The 14,779-nt window shown below is 35.6% G+C and overlaps 1 protein-coding gene across 2 annotated transcripts in view; it reads right to left on the reverse strand.

Annotated features, from left to right (window-relative positions):
* vwa8 (von Willebrand factor A domain containing 8) overlaps window positions 1–14,779 on the reverse strand; it is a 246,717-nt gene that overhangs the window by 162,011 nt on the left and 69,927 nt on the right. For both annotated transcript variants that reach the window (NM_001128338.1, XM_073912021.1), the window contains 3 exon segments: window positions 2,058–2,133; window positions 6,207–6,283; window positions 10,797–10,868. In NM_001128338.1, coding sequence (NP_001121810.1) covers window positions 2,058–2,133; window positions 6,207–6,283; window positions 10,797–10,868 — 225 coding nt within the window.

The following is a 14,779-nucleotide window of genomic DNA, read 5'->3' on the forward strand; positions in this document are numbered from 1 at the left end:
CAAGAGACTTTTTTGTAGGTTTCAGCATGTTTGATGTGCGTGTCAATTTTCGCACATGTGTGTGAAACGTAGGGGGCCACTCCGTCAAATGTGCATAGGTGGCGCTGTAGAGTCGTTTTGCCACACCAACTTGCGAAACCTATAACAAACTTAAATTTTTAACACTTCTGGTGCGTGTGCAAAGTTTCGTGAGTTTGATAATGTTAAGATCCCTCAAATATGCTATTCGTTTTTGAGAAGAAGAAGAAACTGAGCAATTCCAATAGGGCCTACACACCGTAGGTGCTCGGTCCCTAATAAAAGCTAATTTTACAGTACTGTGCAAAAGTTTTAGGCCTTTAAGTTTTATTTAACTTAAAAAAAAAAAAAAAGATAGACACAGCTTCTTCTTCTTCTTGCTACTGCAATAAATTCTGTTTTTACTCTTGATATTTGGTGTCAGGTAATCAGGAAGAGATGATTTTACTATCTTTAATTCATTGGATAGAAACGCTGCTTTATCCACTTATCTTTTATGCGTTATTCCAGTTTTACGCATAAACTCAATATTTTTGGATGGAAAAGCCATTACTTACATTTCAGTCACACAAATAACCAAGTCACGTATGAGAATTACTTGTCCTTTTCTAATGAATAATTATCTTAAATTCACTGACCTTCGACATCCATCACTTGATTAATGGGAATATAATTTGTTCTAAAAACAATTTTTTAGTTCTGCTTATATTCTAAATGTAATATCAACCTCTACCTCTTGATCAATAAAAAGGTGACACACAAGCACACTTTTAAATGTATTAAAACTGATCAACGTGTGTAAAAGTGGGAACCTTAAATTAAACATTTCCACTGAACGTTAAGTTAAAGTTAGCCTATATGCATTCTTGTTTTGTCAAATTTGTTGTAGAGACTATGCAGTAGCCTATTTTATGTAATTTAATATAATTATATCTGAGACAACTTCAAAGTTACGGCCAACTTTTTCCAAGTAAAAAAATTAATAAACATCACACATTACATTACTAATTTACTATACTTAAATTAAGAATTTTTAATGTAAAATTACGCACTAACTTGAGCAGCCATGTTTTCACGCTGTTTCTGTTTCACTGATGCAGTGGTGTTGCTTTTTAAAATATATGGTCATATTTGCTATAACTTTGCATGAGCACATTAAGTTCAGCTGGAGAAAGGAATGCTGATCTCTTTCAGATGTTGCCATTGTCACTCGTAATATCTGTGCTCCATTGATAATGCCTTTTTATAGTTGTGGTGTGCGCGCTTGACTCTGAGTTGGTCTACTCAAAGTTGATTGACCTAATGCAGATCAGCTGTTCTGAAATTTTACGTCTTATCTAATATAACAACATAAACACGTAACAATAGGTTTTAATTCATTATGCCTTTCCATCTGAAAATGGACTTCAGTGGTTATAGTGGTGACAGGAGTTTTCACTTTCAGCATGACAATAATCCATAAATTGCAGTAAAATCCTATTTGGAGAAACTGATGAAACACAGACAGTCATAATGGCCTCCACAATGTCCAGAACTGAATATTATAGAGGCTGTTTGAGATCCACTTGACCGAAAAAGATAGATATGAGACTAAACCTAAAGAAAAGCTCTAAAAAGTGCTTAAAGAAGCCTGACACACAGCAAATTATTTCAGAAAATGGCAGGACAATTAGAACAAAACAGTCACATTTAACACAGCCTTTTGCTTGTAGAGGAAATGTGTTGTTTTTTGTATGTATGTCCTATATTTTTAGTTTGTTTTTAATAGAGACTGATAGATTATATATCATGCAAAAGATTTAGGCAAACAAAGCTGGTATAGTGCTTGGAAAAATACAGTACTGTGTATCAAAGTCCTATGATAATGAAAATCACATCTAATACAGAGTATACGCATACATGAAAATGATTTTAGAGAACTTTCAGCCCCCAAAAATTTGAAAACCCCCATTTTTAGAATAAAGAGTCTTTGACAAAGTGCAAATCAATGTGTGTGTAGGCAGATCACTAGAGCTGTGATGTCAAAGGGGAATACTGACCAATGGAGAGTCTTCGTAGATGATGATTCCATCTCTCACTGAGGGCTGCAGGGTTAAGGTCTGGACTGTAGTGTCTCTGTTGAAGGACAAGAAAAGGGTTTTATCACTGTGTTTGTCGTTAAACATGCATGTGAATGGTGACTTTGTTCACAGTTAACATCTCCAGAGAGAGAGAGATGATTTTGTGGATTCATATTCATAAGTAAACTGACCTAAATTCAGTGTGATGGACAGAACGCTCTCAAGTTCCTGTGCAGGTTTGAAAATGTGACCCATATCTCTATGGATTTAGAGGAACGGAGAATCCCTGAAGTGATTACTTTAGTCTAATTTAAGAGCTCCATAATCGCTAACCAGGCCATAATGCATTGGAGTTTGACTTTGGTTTAACTTTCAAGAAAAAACTTTTAAAGATAACATCAACCTCTTAACCTTATAGAAGGGTGACATCTTTTAACAAAATTCCAAATTATTGATCCTTGCCTAGATTAGGATCAGATTACGACAACAAATCAGTCTATCCTCACAAACAAAATTGGCAGAATAGTTCAACTAAAAAATTAATTACTCTCGTTTCGTTCGAAACCACTGAGAATCACATTCATCTTCGGAGCACAAGCTAAGATGTTTAGATGAAATCCAAGAGCTCTCCAATCCTCATTAGACAACAATAGTCAAGAGATACTCAAAGTCCAGAAAATGAACCAAAAACATTGTCAAAACATTGTCTGTATACAACTGTAATCTCTAAAAAACGAAGCTCCAAGATCACTTTTGTTTACCAAAAAAGATCAACTTATGTTCTTTGCATCAGATTATGCATTCACTAAAGGTGATACAAGACTTGCATGTTGCGCTGCTGATTCTAATAGCAATATGTTGTACACCCTATGGAAAACAAAGACCATGAACTGATGCAGAAGAAAGTTGTTGTTTTTTTGGCGAAAAAGTTTTTTTTTTTTTTTTACAAATTCAGTCACACAAAAAATACATAAGGATTTGAGCGGCATCTGCGCCTATGTTAGTCTGTTGCTCATTATCCCAAAGTCTGCATAATCCAAGATCAGGCCATGTCCTGAGCAGATGTTGTGGCAGTCATGGAGAGCATGAGACTGATTCCTGAAAGACCCCAGTGACAGACGAGTGTTTGCACTGATCCCGTGGGCCAGCCTGTACACCCGCCAGTGACCTACTCAAACCTGCAGCTTCTCCACGATGGACATCCTGCGTTCTCCAGCCTCCGGCGCCTAGACTGCAGCTCTGCACAACAAGTTTGCCCAGAGGACAAACAGTCATCCCCAACTGAGCCTGTTCTCTTGTTCACTTGTTGCAACTGGCTTGCTTGGTTGGGACTTGTGGAGCTGCACATTGAGGCTGTACTTACACTAGGTACAGTTGCCTAGAACCAGGCCAAAGCACGCTTGTCCCCCCTCCTGTCTCCCCTGACGGCCCGCGCTCACACCACAAACGGGCTTCGGCACGCTAACGTCATCGCTGCTGGGCTGTTCAGTGAGAAGCGCTCTCTCACTCAGCAGCACAGTGGAGATTTCTCTAGTTATATCGTTTCAGTCGTTTGATATGCCGTCAAATATTTCGCCAAACAGTCCTTAGGGATGCGGGGACACACAGTCAGATATTTTGCCGAACAGATCCACCACTTTTGGCGCTCATAAACAGTCATAAAGTCCTCCTGCTGCAGGAATGAGGAGGTCTGCTGAAGCCGCGCAGCTGTCGTGCAGTGAGGAGTTTGCATCTTTAATAAACAACGGCAGTTTGCGTTCACTGAACAGTAAGAATGATTAATAAATCCATATGAAACAGCCCCTTTAAAGTCACGTCTCGCTTTCAGTTTCGGGCTTTGGCGCCAAAGCTTACGTGAACCGCGCCCAATTCAGAGCACTCACACTTCTCAAACGATCCAGAAAACGGGCCAGGGCACAGTACAGATAGCATAGTGTGAGTAGGCCCTGATGGATTTGCTCTTCAGTGTTTGGACTTTCAGCAGTGAAATTTAAACCACACTGAACTGAACTAAACTGAACTTCAACTCTGAAAATTCTAGAGCTAGAACGTCTATGTTTAGCAGCTTTGACACAATCTACATTGTAAAAGTGGTATAGAAATAAAGATGAACTGAATACCAGTTGAACCACTGAAGTAACTTGGAATGTTTTGGACTTTGACAGTCTGTGGATCATTGGGATCAAAAGCGTGCTCTTGGATTTCATCTAAAACATCTTAACTTGTAATTCGAAGATAAACGAAGGTCTCAGGACATTAAAAAAACATGAGGGTGAATAATTAATGAAATAATTTTATTTAAGAATTTAAACAGTACAGTTCAAAATTGAAAGAGGTCTTTTAAAAAAAAAAAAGTAAATTGCATTAAATGTGATGGTAAAGCTGTATTTTATACACGAGTATTCAATGTGACTTTCAAATATGCTGATTTAGATTTTGCTAAACAATAAATACTTAATATTAGTAGTAATAATGAAGACAGGGCTGCTTATTTTTGTGGAAGTATACACAGTCAAGCATGAAGTTATTCACACCTCTTGCAAATTCTGAGTTTTTGTTCAAATGTAAATAAAGGCTGATATGCTCAATTCAATTCAACTTTATTTGTATAGCGCTTTTACAATGTAGATTGTGTCAAAGCAGCTTCACATAAATGGTCATAGTAATTAGAACAAAGTAGTTCAGTTTTTAAGTGTTTAAGTTCAGTTCAGTTTAGCTCAGTTCAGTGTGGTTTAAAATCATTACTAAGAGCCCAAACACTGAAGAGCAAATTCATCGATGTAATTAATAGTTATTCCCCTTATTTTATTATATTTTGTGAGAAGCCTGTACCATTTCTTGTAAAACAACAAAACTTGCTGGTTTAATAACAGTTACTTTAAGTCAGAATTTGCCAGAGGTATGAATAACTTCAGGCTTGACTGTACATAAATATGTTTACTATAACATTTCATTAATTTCATTCACCCTTGCTGAACCAAAAAATATGCATTTTGGAATAAAACACTTTGAACAATACAGTTTAAGATCCTTGTAATAAGTTGTGAATATACTTAAAACACTTAAAGATATTTTAAAAACTGTGGCTTATGTCACATCTTCATTTCCTATTTCAATTATTATTACAGCAGTAATGAACATAAGCCATCCCATTTGTAGAATCACATCACATAAATTGCACTATTTTTTAAAATGTAATCTGCAGGATGCTAATTTACATACTGGTTATCAAATTTATTTTACAAGCAGGAAGAATTATAAAGGCCTGGACGGGGAACTGAGGAATAACTCCAGTTTTAGGATCACGCTTTGCTCTCTGACATTAAGTTTATCCAGCAATCACGTTTGTTATGATAGAAACTAATAAGAGTGTCAGAACAAAATTTAAATGAGTAAATTAAGGCAAAAATGCTCCTTTAAAAAGACGGTTAATCAAAAAAAGGGAGTATTTCACTCAAGCGGTTTTAAATGGTGATGAATTTATTTCCCCTGTAGAACACAAAAGATTCTGAAGAATGTTTTTTATTTAGTATTTTTTTTTAAAGCTGCAGTTTTTTCTCCAACATTCATCAGTATATCATCCTTTGTGTAGAACAGAACTAAAAACATTCAAACAGCTTCGGAACACCTGAAGGATCTATAAATGATGACAGATTTTTCTTTTCCTTTTTTTTTTTTAAATGAACTGTCCTTTAATTGTAGCTCTTCAAAGGCAAAAGTACAACTTAAAAGTACCCTCTGCCCTGTCTACAGGTGTCCTAATTTTTTACAGGATTAAAATAGCTCACTTCAGTCTCAGAGCGAAAATCTTTTTTTATTTCCAGGCACTCTGGTGAGTCTACAACCCGAAGTTTCTCCTTCAAGTGGAAAACACTCCTATGATGCACCCGTGTTCGTGTATCTTACTGATACATTAACGTGTCCCTTCTTTTCTTCAGCTTTATTCATACCGAATAACATTAGTTATTCTGGCATGAGAAAAAAAAAGCTGGATGTGATGTCAGTGGATATGGGTCATTCCCGGTGTGGCCTCGTAACCAGTTTCTAATTGAGTCTACAAAAGAATAGTTTCTGATAATAGGTGTTTCTCTCTGGGGAGGCTTATTTGAGGAGATCTCAAGGGTTTACCTGTGGAGCTGAAGATACTCTCTCGGCCTGTTCATGAGATGCAGGAATCGATCAACAATCTTGTTTTTCCCAACACCCTGTGAAAAGATTAAAAGATCAAAATCAACTATAAATGAAAATATCAGGCCATCATATACTCATGCCCACATCTTTCTGAATGGTATTTAAAAAAAAAACTGTGTCAAGCATCAAAAGAGATGCAAGGCTGAACATCAGGATGATGAATAAGAGGTTACTGTTTTGTTATTTTATGTTAAGAACACAATAAAAATAGCCCATATTAGTCATATGTAGGCCCACATAAAATCAGCACCCACACAAATACACAAAAAAATAAAAAAATGCAGATTCTGTTTTTTATTTTTTTATTTTTTAGCCCATCATTGAATTTCAGTCAGGTCCATAAATATTGGGAGATCGACACAATTCTAACATTTCTGACTTTCTTTTGAAATGAAACAAACAATCTGTGGTTGACCTGCAGACTGTCAGCTTTAATTTCAAAATCAGGTGAATGCTGTAGGAATTACAACAGTTTCCATGTGTGCCTCCCACTTGTTAAGGGACCAAAAGTATTGGGACAGAATAATAATCATAAATCAAACTTTTACCTTTTAATATTTGGTTGCAAATTCTTTGCAGTCTATTTATCCATGGTGATGCTCTGCCAGGCCTCTACTGTAACTATCTTTAGTACCTACTTGTTCTTGGGCCATTTTCCCTTCAGTTTTGTATTCAGCAAGTGAATTGCTTGATCAATTGGATACAGGGGATTGAGTTACATAACATAACATTCCACTTCTTTCCCTTCAAAATCTCTTTTGCTGTGTTCACACCAGACGCGAAAGCAGCATCAAGCGCAAGTGATTTACATGTTTAGTCAATGCAAAGATGTTAATAGACGTCTTGCGGCGTGAGACACACAAATGATGTAATTCGCGTGAATGACGCGATTCACACGAATGAAGCGGCACGAGGAGCAGTTTTGGGCTATTGACATGCTTAGCTCAAGTTGGAAAATCTGAACTTCAGCTGACATTTTTGCCACAATAACTTTTCATGAGCGTTATCTTGAAAGGGTGTGATTAAGACATAGTGCCTGTTGTTGGTGTCTCTAGGGATAAAAATTCTCCCCGAACAACAGCTGATCAAACTGGGCTCAGCTCAGTCGGAAGCACCGCTGAAAGCTTCCATAATCCAAGTATAGTTTCTTGAGGAGTTTATGAACTTGGAGATGGGTGCACCTCTAAATGGATCTAGTGGACTCAAGACACGGCTTCAAATGAATCGACGCAGTTTATCAGCCTTCCTAAAGCACACAAATACAGCTATTCTCTCAATAAAGTCAATGTTAGCCATATAGCAACTAAGCTAGAGTCACCGTTAGAGAAGCTAGAGAAGCCCTGCCCATGATGCAATTCCGGTCTATTGTGAAGTGAATTTGACAAGCAAATGAAGTGGATTTGACGCAGGAATGAAGTGAGTAAACTCAAAATATTCAAGCGTCTATTTACGGGTAAATACCACAATTTTTTTGCAGGTTCAACAACTAGTGTGAACAGAGCATTTGATAGATTATTTTTCTATATTAATAAACCTGACTATTTAATTATTTGTGAAAAAAATATTGATAATAATGTTAATTATAATATTTGAAAGGTTTGTGTTTTGATTAAGCGTATTCAGCATTAATAATAATAATAAGAAGAAATGTCTTAAGCAACAAATCAGCTTATTTGTATAATGTCATATAGACCATTTTGACGGGTTGCAAACAAAAACAATGGTCCCAATGTATTTCCTGTTTTACATTTTTCATTTCTATAGCTTCCAGAAATCCAAAAAGAGTGCCACATATTGATAAATAGTGTTTTGATGGCTGTTTTAATATTAAAGGGCCATGAAACCCCCTCGTTTCAGCAGGGTGTTTTCACACCTCTACTTTGGAAAAAGTCAGAAAAGTGGGCGTGCCCAGCTCTGTTTAGGGGGGAGTGTCGGAGGACATTATGATTGAAATGTCTCTTGTTAATATGAAATAGTTCGATAAGAAGCAGGAAATGTTCATGGGCCAATGACATGATCACATTGAGTGGTCTATAGCTGATGTGACCAGCAGTGGCGTTGATATTTTTACTTTTTAGTGATTAACAGTTTTACTTATTTAAATTTCAGAATAGAATACAATATCTCCGTACAGAATCAAACTTTTACGCAAACAAACCAGTCCCCAACTAGGGAATTGCATTTACAACTTGGCTATAATTAAACAATTAAAACCTTGGATATACAAAAGTCAAAGTGAGAGGATTTTTTAAAAACTTTACAGAAAAACTCAGTTTAAGACAGTTGTATATTTTTTGGAATATCTCTCAAGTCATTAACATTTTTCACAATTTCCTATAATAAATAATAAAAGTGCTAAGGTCAATATTATTAGCCCCTTTAAGGTTTCATTTTGATTAGCAACATAACAAACCATTGTTGTCCAATGACTTGCCTAATTAACATAACCATGTGTTCACACCGAAATCCGAAGTAGCTGTAAGTCATTAATTTTTCAATGAAAGCCGGTTAAGAACCGGGTTGTTGTTAGAAGGAATACAGTAGTCAATGAAAAATATTTATATTACTTATTAAATTTACCAATAATTATATTTTATTAACATCTACCCTAAAAGTAATGTAAAAACTAATATTACAGAGTATTATTAATATTACTAATTCAATTACCCAATAAATTGTATTTTATTAATGCCTACCCCTACCCTTAAAGTAACTTAAAAATAGTAATTATTGTTGTACAGTGTCACAGAAATTATGCTATACTGATGTGCATATCCAGAGCGGTATCACTTTAGACTTACTGAGTGATCCTGTTGGTTAACTGGAGTTATAACAGGTAGAATTTATAGTGCCTAATTAAAAATCCCGTGGAATCAAGCATTCTTCTCTGGTAAAGTCTAAATAGGACACATAGCTGGCCGGAACACACAACCTTGTGTTGCCAACCGTAATTAAAACAAATGGAAGAAGAATTGTTTGGAGACATGGGTCGTCAGTGTTGATTTTATAAATGTGCTGCAACGAAGGTTGTTTTCATTTCCCCACTATAAGAGCACAGCTGGACTCCCGTGTGGAATACAGTGGTCTGCTAACACGTGATAGAAATATGTTTGTAAGGAACATTTTTTACCCGAGAGCTTTTCGCACCTAGGAATGGTGAAATCCGGATTTGCCACTCGTCTACTTTTAAAAAATGACACTGTTCCAGTTCATGTTGATTGTCCTGTCTCTACAGATTTAGTAAGTGTATGATCAGTTGTTTGTTTATTGAGATGGCAATGTTAGTTAGTATCGTTAACAGTACTCTTTTACTTTTTAAAAACAAACCTTAGTCAAAATGATTTAGTTACTAAGTTTATAGTACGTAATATCAATACAATATTATGGGCTGTAAGATCAGCTATAAATGCTGCTCAGCGAACAAGGTAAACACCTCAATCAAACTGTTACCATTGTGTAGAATTTGCCACAATTTGTGACAAGATAGTGTATGCGCACATGGCTTTCTGACGCTACCTACTTACCGAGTGCATCCAAGTTAGCGACAAAAGCAGAGTTTTTTTTTCTCCCATAAAGTGTGTGGTATCAAACACTCCATTAAAACAACAACACATTTCCAGCAATTACACGCATCCAATATCTTATTTGTCATGGGGGCATGCATGAAATGTTCCTGAATGAAAGTGAAAGTGCCAAACTGCAGTTAGAGTCGACAAATTAAGAATTTGGCATAAAAATTGATTACTGATGTAAACAGTCACTGTTTTTCTCCCCAGCATCTGTGTGTTGCTTTGCCTTAAACTGCAATTCCCATTTTTATGCAAATCCTTCCCTCTTTCCCTCCCCCGACACTCCCCCCTAAACACAGCTGAACTTACCCACTTTCCTGACTAGAGGTGTGGACACCCTGCTGAGACAGGGGGGAGGGGTCATGGCTCTTAAACTTATTACTTAATATTTATAATTAAGCACGTAGTTCACACACTAAAAAAAAACTGGGTCCCACACAATTCCTTCATGTTGTTTCAACACAAATAGATCATATTAACTTAATTGCTTTTACAAATTTAAGTGGATTGAACAACAACTATGTTGTCCCAAAGCAAACTCAAGAATTGGGTTGATTTAGCTTAATTTAAATAAGCAGTTTGAACAAGCAGCAAAAAGTGTTTACTGAAAGATTTCAAAGAAACAGGTTTACTTATTATTGTTGTTTTTAAGTTAAGTCAACTAATGGCTTTTTTCGATCCATATGTTTTGGAACTGAAGTGACAGCAGTCAAAGTCCCCCTCTGTTTCCAAACCCCACAGGTGTGTACTGTAGTAGTGAGCGTGTGAGTTTGTAGCTGCCATCGGGCACATTGAGCTCTAGTTTTGCCTGTAGCTGGTGGACAGCTGTGCTTGATGGCAGAACACCACCGCTCGGGGCTACTGTGCTGTACTTTATGTCTGTTCAGTTCTCAGTATGTGATTGGACAGACAGATGCCTCTACAGACTGTCGCCCCGAGCATGGGAATCCTCAATTACCTGGTTCCCCACGAGAAGCAGGTGTTCCCCCAACAGGAAGTCCTTCAGCATGTCCTGCATGACCATCATATGCTGTGAAGATATAAAAAAGATTAATATATATTTTATAATGAAGTCAGTTGTGGATTGTGAAAATGATGAAAATTATGATGTAAAATGATCATTGTGGAAATGTTGGTGTAACTTTAAGGTTACAGCGAGCTTGTTTATAGATTGATTTGCTTGACAATTACAGGTGTTTTTTAAATCAATATTAGCCTAAAGCATACAGTATATAGTGCAAGTGTGAAATATACAGCCCAATATGTCTTCGTTCCAAAGATACATGAACTGTGAATGTAGCCCAATTTTGTTCAGCAACTGTTACTATTTTAATTTGGGAAGGTCATTTAAGAGAAAGTGCCTCTGACAGTGTAGGAAAGAAAGACACTGATATAGCCTCAGAAAATCTCAAAGAATCTCATTTTGCATGCTATCTTCATCAAATTTGAAGAATTTGAAGAATCATGAGACAATTACTTTTTAAGGCATATCTTTTCTAGGTTATTATATGACTGATTTCATGTGTTTGTACATGGAAAAACAAATATTGAACATTGTACAATTTTTCTTTCTCATTACTTAAAATCAGTCATAAGAATTGTAGTGTATAACTTTTTAGCATTAAACTTTCAAGATTTTTTTCAAGCAACTATTTAAATTTAGGTATGTGTAAATCTCCAGGTATAAAAAAGTGAGTGCTGGCTAACAGGATAAATGAAAAATGTCAAACGTAGATGCAAACAAACACAAACAATAAATACAATTATCACACTACCCTGTAAAAAATGTGGGGCAACCAGCTTTGGGCCATTGCGGAGTTTACTCAAATCGAGTCAAATGTAGTAGTCAGGTTGAAAGTTGAGTCAACTCAAAAAAGCTCTGCAGCAAGTTGCCTTACAATTTTGAGTTGAGTCATCTTTTTTTAACAGTGTAATATATTGCCTTTAAGCATAAATAAAATGTTTGTAATAGAATGATTACTAACTGAGCCTTTATTCATACATTTTTTTAAGTACAATATAGTAATGCAGTAAAATACAAGCATTTAAAATGTGAATATGTGCCACGGTTATCGTAACTGTAAGAAATCCAGGTGTTAAAGAAAACCCATCAGATTACATCTGATATATCCCAACCTCTTTTTGATTCATTTCATATCCCTCCCTCAGGATTTCGGTATAGAATACCTTTGGCAATGACCAACAGATTTAATTTTTATTTGCTTCTTGTGTAATTGATTTGCTAAACTTTAATAGGAAGAGGTAGTTGCCGTTTTAAACCACATTAATAGTAGTTACTATTCAAATATCAAGACATCACTGCAAGCAAAAGCTAAAATTCTTATAAAAGCATTCACTTTTTGATTTACATGGTAAAATACAGTAACTTTTGTGGTCTACTATGTATGTCACGTTGCCTGATCCATCTCAGATTGCTCACGCAAACACATTAAATGTGAAAAAAGCTAAAAAAAATAAATAAATAATAAAAAAATAAAAATAAAAAAATCAATAATGTCTGAAAAGAACACCTATATTTTAAAATTACACAAACTGAAGCTGGTTCAGGTCTGATGATAGAATCTGATTAGGCTTAAAACAGTTTTACAAGTTTTTTTTTTTACTATTATAAGGACACATAAGAATGATGCTGTTTGCATTATACAGCACAAGAGATGTGAATGGACACAGGAGTTTGTCATATTGGGAGGGATGTGTCCTCATTTCCGCCTCTGTGGACTACTGCACTTCTCCTTCTAGTGCTCGAAAGGCAAAAAAGCAGGTCACTGAAAAGTGGGACATAAGTAACTTTTTTCCTCCATCTCTTTCAAGGCCTCTAAAGAGAGGGAGAGGTGGCAGTGAGGGAGGAATATCTGGGTCATCTCTCACTCTCCTCTTATATCTCTCTATATCTCTGACAAGATACTATTTGCTACACATGGAATGTAGCAATAACATTAAATATTGTGGATAATACCAACTGATGTTTAACATTTTTTTTTCCACAGTATTTCCTTTATATTGTTTTCTTCTGAAGAAAGTCTTATTTGTTGTATTTTGGCTAGAATAAAAGCAGTTTTAATGTTTTTGGGGAAAAAAAACAATAAATAAACATTAATGTCAAAAGTATTAACCCCTTTAATCAGCATTTTTTCAATTATCTACAGACCACTGACATAACCATTGTTATGTCTTGTCTAAGTAACCAACCTAGTTAAGCATTTAAATGACTAATTAAGCTAAATACTAGCATCTTGAAAAATATCTAATATTATAATATGTACTGTCATCAAGGAAAAGGTCAAATAAATCAGTTATTAGAAATGAGTTTTAAAACTATGTTAAGAAATGAGTTGGAATAATATCTTCATTCAGTTAAATAGAAATTGGGGGCTAATAATTCTGACTTCATCTATCCATCCATCCAATAACGATTTCTTTTTAGGTTTATGACGCATATGCAGTAAAAACAGTACAACTATATTGTTAACAGTTAAAATAACATTGTTTTATCTGAATACACAAGCACAATTTTCTGTAGAAATTTCTAGTTTTTCCAGTGTTACATGATTGTTCAGAAACTATGGCTGCAGCAGGTGAAATTATATTACATGTATAATAATAATAATAATAATAATAATAATAATAATAATAATAATAATAATAATAAAAACTCTTTAATTTTAATGGGTCTTAGTACATAATGTGTCTACAGAAGAGTCAATGTTTTAATAGGAAAAAATGCTAGAAAATTATCTCTTTTTTTGATGCTTTATTTTATGTTTTTATTTTTATATATATTTTTTTATGAGAAACTAATACTCTAATCCAACTCAATAATTTATGCTAAGCCAAGCTAAAATTAATCCGGGCAGACACAGAGATCAGCTGAATGGATTTTAAAATGGTAAAACACAACTATTTAATTCTAGGGTAGTTGTAAAAAAAAAAGTGGAGTATTCCTTTAACCCATGATTTATTTTGAGGAAAGCTGCTGCTTTATGTTCATGTAATAACTCTTCATACTTTGAGTAACAGCCTGGATCAGTGCTGCTTTGGGTCTGATCACTCTGTCAACACAAGTAAACCACACAAAAACTCTTTTTCAAGTGAGCCAAGACCACTTCACTCAGGAGATCTCAGACTTTTTATTTTTTTATTATTATTTTTATGAGTCAATCAAACCTAGCGTGACGGCTGTGTTCATGCATGCCTAAATAAACCAAACTAAGGGTGAAAACACGTCAATTTCCAGAACAAATTTGACCCTGGACCACAAAACTCAATTTTTTTTATACACCACCTGAAAGCTGAATAAATATTTCAATTGATGAACTTTGTAGACAAGACAATATTTAGCTGAGATACAACTATTTTAAAGATCAGGGGGTTCAAAATAAATCCCTAGAAATGTTCATGTTGTCTAAATTATGCACATTGCTAACCTATAATGAGTTTCAAGGCGTGCGGTATCAAACAATCCATTAAAACTACACTCTTCCAGCATTTCCTTGCATCCAATATCTCGTTTGTCATGGGGGCATGCATGATATGTTCCTGAGTGAAAGCGCCAAACTGCAGTTAAAGTCGATAATCTAAGATTTGGCAAATAATTCAGTGACTGATGTCCATGTAAACCAGTGGTCACAAGACTTGTTCCTGGAGGGCCGGTGTCCTGCAGATTTTTGCTCCAACCCTAATCAAACACACCTGAACAAGCTAATCAAGGTCTTACTTGGTATACTTGAAACACCCAGGCAGGTGCGTTGAGGCAAGTTGAAGCTAAACCCTGCAGGGACACTGGCCCTCCAGGACGGAGATTGGTGACCCCTGATGTAAACAGTCATCGCTTTATCCCCTGCGTGTGTTGTTTTGCCTCTGTGAAAATTAGTGCGTGCCCAACTGAAACCCCCATTTTTATGCAAAACCTTCCCTCTTTCT

The sequence above is a fragment of the Danio rerio genome, chromosome 9, assembly GCF_049306965.1.
Source record: "Danio rerio strain Tuebingen ecotype United States chromosome 9, GRCz12tu, whole genome shotgun sequence".
Taxonomy (NCBI): Eukaryota; Metazoa; Chordata; class Actinopteri; order Cypriniformes; family Danionidae; genus Danio; species Danio rerio.